The 6,000-nt window shown below is 41.6% G+C and overlaps 1 protein-coding gene across 2 annotated transcripts in view; it reads left to right on the top strand.

Moving 5' to 3' along the window:
• The window catches only part of LOC307263188 (voltage-gated potassium channel KCNC1-like), a gene marked incomplete at both ends in the record, with an annotated part of 64,737 nt that extends 63,338 nt beyond the window's left edge, over positions 1-1,399 (top strand). For both annotated transcript variants that reach the window (XM_080044269.1, XM_080044270.1), the window contains one exon: positions 1,248-1,399. In XM_080044269.1, coding sequence (XP_079900395.1) covers positions 1,248-1,399 — 152 coding nt within the window. The remainder of the gene's footprint in view (positions 1-1,247) is intronic.
• Between the last annotated feature and the right edge of the window lie 4,601 nt (positions 1,400-6,000).

Genomic DNA, 6,000 nt, shown 5'->3' on the forward strand with positions numbered 1-6,000 from the left:
ATACAACTCAGCAAACAAGTTGTCCCACAGTCACCTAGTCTTTGCCACGTCCTGCTATTTCAACCTGCCCGTCAAAAAGCCCAAAACACTAAACATGATGAACATGGTAAGCATTAGAACTGCTTAATATCAGCATGTTAGCATTGTTAGCATGCTGATGTTAGCATTTTGCTCAAAGCATCGCTGCAGCCATAATATACAGTACAGCCTCACAGAGCTGCTAGCATGGCTTGGACATTTACACTTTTTACCCTCTTAATAATTAGAAACACATACTGTCCATTGACCCTGACATTAGAGAAAGTGTTGTTTTTCAGTCAGTAAATCTGTGTGTATGTCTGTTTAAATTACTCCCTGTTAAGCCCATTGTCCTCAGGGGCTGACAGGAGCTAAAACACCTGGACTCTGAAATCTAAATGTCTCCAGTGAATAGTTGCTGTTTTATTATTGGAGTGTTTGCATGGAGGACTATGTGTATTTCTACCTGAGCTCAGCTCCAGATGATTTGACCCACCTGAGATGCTCTGAGTTTCCCAAAAATCACTAAACCACCACGTCTGGCTGTATTTCTTCTTCCCGGACAAAGTGGAACACCCATGATGTGACTTTTGGGAATCTCAGAGCAGGTAGTCCAGTGGATGAACAAGCACAACAATGTTATGGGATGTAGTCATATCAAAGGTGGTTTGTGTGCGTCCACTGTACTAGTGCATCCCCCCCTCCCCCACACACGGTTCATGTAGGTGCTGCCCCTACAGTATGTGTGTAAGGGATACTGTGGCAACTGGTAGCTGATTTTTTCGTAACCAATCTTCCTGTTTTGTCCTGTCTCTGTCTGTCTGTCCATCTGTTTGTCCCTCCGTCCATCTGTCTGTCTGTCTAACTTCCTCCTTTGGTCTCAATATTATTACCTGGTTTGGGCTGTTTTTTTTTTTATTTGAATTATCTTTCTTTTTTTTCTTTAACTTTGTTTCATTTACAAATGCTTGTAACTGTAACAAATGCTTTTATATTTGCTATTTTGTAATGTGCAATGCTGTCATGACATAACACCAATGAATATATCATCACATCACTTTCTGCATTTCCATCCCATTGCACACACACATTACACACATTTTTCAACTTTCTTCACCATGTCACAAAAATACATTATTGCTGAATTGTTTGATTTGCTAATGTGAATGACCCCTTCATGACCACTCTAACCTTTGACCCTTGTACCTGTGCTTGTCATCTTCATGTAGCCACGGGTTATGAGAAGTCACGCAGCCTCAATAATATCTCCGGGCTGACGGGCGCCCCACTGCGCCTCACCCCCATCACTCACCCCACCTTCGAGCCCTTTGAGCAGCCTGGCCTCAGGCGATGCCACTCCCCCATCCCCTCCATCTTGTAGCATAGCCACAGAGAAACACAAACAACAACAACAACAACAACAAAGTGTCAACAACAACAACAACAACAACAGCATCAACAAAAAATATCAAATGTTTTTTCTTTTCTTTTTTTCTTTTATCTGGGGGAACAGAGCGAAAGAGACAAAAAGCAAAGGAGTGGTCCATGGACATCTGCTTCATCCTTGCTGCTCTTTCATCACCATTACCCACATGAGTTCTTCTTGATAGAAACACTGTTTAGAAACCCACACACTAGCTAAAACCTTACTGATTAAGCTGAGATAGACGCTTAGGCAAATGTATTTTAGAATACACAAACACACACTAACACTCCTGCCTTACTAACAGGGATAGAGTCTAGGCTAGTTTAGACCAATAGGATAGTTGAGTTAGTTCCCCTCTAGCTTTTCCCGTGCTAATTCTTGCCTGTATCTCGACTGCACTTGCACTTCAACGCTTTAAGACTGATACTTAGGAGTAGCTATGAATAAGAGACTTTTTCTAATATCAAGCCTCAGAATGCAACCATTCACACACACATAGTCACTGACATATTACTGCAGCATGCGTGTTTTTAATCATGAGAATCTCCAGAATAAGAATATACACTATAGCTACCTATGTGTAGATTTCAATTAAAAAAGAAGACATTTTTGAACACTTAAAGTCAAAAGCCTATCTCTGACGAAGGACATAGCCCAAACTGTAGCACCTCTGCACCTTTAAAAAAAAGAAGAAAAAACAGTAGGCTGCAGATGTCCCATTCTTTGTGTTACATTTAAATGAAACGACTCTCTCTCTTACACACATGTGAAAACTCGCGCGCGCACACACACACACACACACACACACACACACACACACACACACACGTAGTTTGTTCTCAGTGCATCCTTTTACTACAGGTAGAGGAAAGAGAGAGAGACCTATTCGATTCTACATATCTTCCATAATATGTTGGTTCTAATGAATCACAAACTGAAAATGTTTGGAATCACCTTTAAAAGGGGGCATTTCAGATAATGGATAAAAGCAGAGTGGGTATTGGCTGAGCTGCAAAAATTGTGTACAGGAATATCTCTTAAAAAAAATAGACAAAAGCAGATTAAGGAAAAATAATAAGAAAATAAACTGTAGGTGAACTTAAATATTGGATTTTGACTTCCGGAATCACCAAGGCCACCAGTGTGGATGCCGCTGTCATGGAAACTGGAGAAGAAATGTACAGACGAAGGACAATTGTGGTTTTAGGTGGTGTGTTAACGCTACAAATGAACAACGGCTGGGTGCAGTGACATTATGGCCCACTTTCTGGGCTCCTGATGTCACATTACGGTTGCCAGGTTTGCTACCATCTTACCCTTTTCACAGCAAACATGCTCAGCAACCTTTTTTTTTATTCAGACGACCCAAAGGTACGGCACAAGGCCAAATGGATCAAAAGAGTTGTCCGTTGTGCTTTACATCTTCAACAAATCACTCACTCTGAAACCACAAAGAGTCCTTTTTCTTTACATTTGTAATTGTGTTAGAATTAAAAAAATGGAGGTACAATGTGTTTTTTAGAAGTTGTGAGTTTTAGTTGCTATACTTGTATAGATTCAGGCAAGCTGTTTCCCCCTGCTTCCAGTCTTTGAGCTAAGCTAAGCTAACCGCTTCCAGACTCCAGCTTTGCACTTTATACGCACTCCCCTCGCATCGTTCTCGGAATAGAGAAAAAAGCTAATTTCCAACCGTCCCCATAAGATAGGGAGGTCACTGGCTTTGTCGTTGATGAGTGAGAGAGAAGCTTCATTCCACCAAACCATCACCATTGCCATCGCCATCACCCACCACCAAACAGCGTTACTACTCTCACCTGACTCCACAGTGTGACTCAAGCAACCTATGGCAATATTTTTAGTTTGTCTCCCTTTTTGGCTTCTCTTTCTTTCCCCTGTTTTTGCCCTCCTCCTTCCCCCCTCCCTCCCTCCCTCCTCTCCTATCCGTCCATCTCTTCCTTGTTTTGGGGCTGCGGCTGCCCAGTAGGAGGCACTGTCAACGGCTACTGGAGCGACAGCCCGTGGTAGAAGGAGAAGAAGGAGAAGAAAATCTGGAGGGCAAACGCACCACATGCACGGGGAAAAGAAGAGAGAGAGAAACATGGCAACAGAGACAGCATTCAAACATTAGAAATATGCAATGTAGATAGAAATGGGACTGCGCTGGTTTGGATCTGTGTGTTTTCTGCACACATAAAATGAGTGTACACGTGGATGTTCTTGTGTGTGTGTGTGTGTGAGTGTGTGTGTGTGTGTGGGTGTGTTTGCGTGTGTGTGCCCCTGAACTGCATTCACCACCGGACTAAGATGCAAAAAGGGTCATTTGGTCAAATAAATTCTCCTTTCCTTTTTGCTTCTTCTACAAAAGGTAGAAATAAGCATCACCGTTGAGTTTTGAGGTTTCTAATGAACTATGTGATGTCATCGTTCTTCCAGTGGGTGTATTTAGTTTTCTTTTTCTCCTTAATACAATTTTTTTTTTTTTTTCATTTTTAAACTGGACGTTTCCGATGTTACATAAATGTATTTGATTTCAGCACAATAGTGCCATACTTATTCATCGCTTGTAGGCAGAAATGGTGTTTCTGTTGGTTAAGTTTCTTATCTGTTGAAATCCCTCATCCTTATCCATGTGAGGAAATCATTTATTTTCTCAATAGATACCCAAAAGATTCATGTTTGAATGAATGATTTTGAGACTGGGAGTTCAGGATTAAATTCCCATTTTGAAAAATTACACACACGCACACAGACACACACATTGATGTAAAAACACACACAGTCCGGTCTCTACTGATCCTGTCTATCGTTTCTCACCACTTCATCCTCTGCTCCACTTGTTTTATAGTCTGCTGTCACTTTCCCCTAGGCCACTGCTGATTGGTGGCTTTGTTTGTGACGATGTACATATGTAAAGTTTGTGTTGTAGATGAATCTGCATGGGGTTTCCATCGCAAGCAATAAGGATACTGATATGACTAATAACGTGAGGTGGTTTGATAAGATTTTAGTCTCCAGCTTAATGAATGTGTATTTAACATGTAGACTACTAAAACGTGTGTATGGATGTGTGTGTGTGTGTGTTAAGACGCATACATATGCACTATCAAAGCATGCAGGACAAAAAAATAAAAAATAAAACTTCACCTCTTTGAATGCAAAAGAGGTGGGGGCGGGCTGACATTATGCATGCCAAAATGCTATACGATGCTATTGGTCGGAAGAGACCAAGTTAGGTACTGTAAACAGAGCTGGGGCGGGGGTGGGAAAGTTTATTTTTGCAGGATATAGGGGATAGGGGTTTACGTTTGTAGTAGGTCTTGTATAGCTGCTTTCTTATCAACCTTGAGAGATATAAGAGAAAAAAGAAAACATATTAACAATCGTAGCTTATGATTTCCTTTCTTTCTTTCTTTTGCTTCTCTTTTCACAGAGAACTGTTCTGAGAGCCCCGCGCTTATCAGATATATGCAAAAAGAAGCAGTAACTGTGAATTTATGCTAAGACATGACAAAAAAAGAATCCACCTTCTTCCATAATTGTCTCAACTCCTCTTCCGCAAGAGAGAGAGGAGACACCCCCCCCCCCTTCTCCCTCCAAACATACTGTACCTCCTTACCAAAATGTTCTCCTCCATCTCTCTTTGTGACTTTGTCCGTATCACCTTCCATACACTCCCGTCCTGTCCTATTCTTCATAACTGCTTTTAAACTGTGCTGCGGCCAGAAGAAGGGATACCTCTGCATTGTGAGAAGGCAAATGGTCCAATGCAACCGCCAGTAAAGGATAAGGACCAGGGCCGGATAAATCTGCCAGGGGACTGAGGGGCAAATCTGAGCTGCGGGCCCCTTTATAGCAAGAACCTTGTTAGCCAAGTAACGTTAAGGCTACAAACAAACTATAAAAAACTTTAGTTATCCCTCCTTTAACAAAATGATGATGACAATTTTGGAGTGTATTGGATGTAATACAATTGTATTTGCATTACCAAACAGATGTGCACTTAATCAAATCATCATACAATAACGGCCGTTGAACTTCTGGTGTCTCCTGGGTCGGTCACCTACTTTGGTATCCCAGCGTTGGTCTAATTAATGAGCACATTAACACCACCCTAATTTGGCCATGATGAGTGGAGAATCTACACAGGTCTAGGGCCAGCTTTTGAAAACATGTTGTTATGTGAAAAGGAAACAGGATTTATACCTGCTCAAATGCATTTGTTTCTACAAATCCATTTATACGGATGGCAGGCTCCTGTGTCCGTCAGATTTTTGCCCCATTACATCTTTGAAGAAGTTGCATTGCCATGCCTCACTGCAGAGGTACTCCTCAGAAGTCAACCACTTGAATCCAAATGAATGCTAGCTCTCAAGCTTCTGCCCCATGTTGCCAACATCTCTTTTCCTCCTCTCCATCCATTCACAACTCAGGTATCTTTATCTCAATATTTTCTTTGCCCCCCCCTGTGTTTCTGTTCACCCATGTGTGCTCAGAGATGCAATGTGTACATAAAAAAGGGAGTGAAAAGAAAACAAAGTTGAGCTGTTCCTCTCTTT

Source organism: Ammodytes marinus (assembly GCF_949987685.1).
Source record: "Ammodytes marinus genome assembly, chromosome: 16".
In the NCBI taxonomy this organism is placed as follows: Eukaryota; Metazoa; Chordata; class Actinopteri; order Uranoscopiformes; family Ammodytidae; genus Ammodytes; species Ammodytes marinus.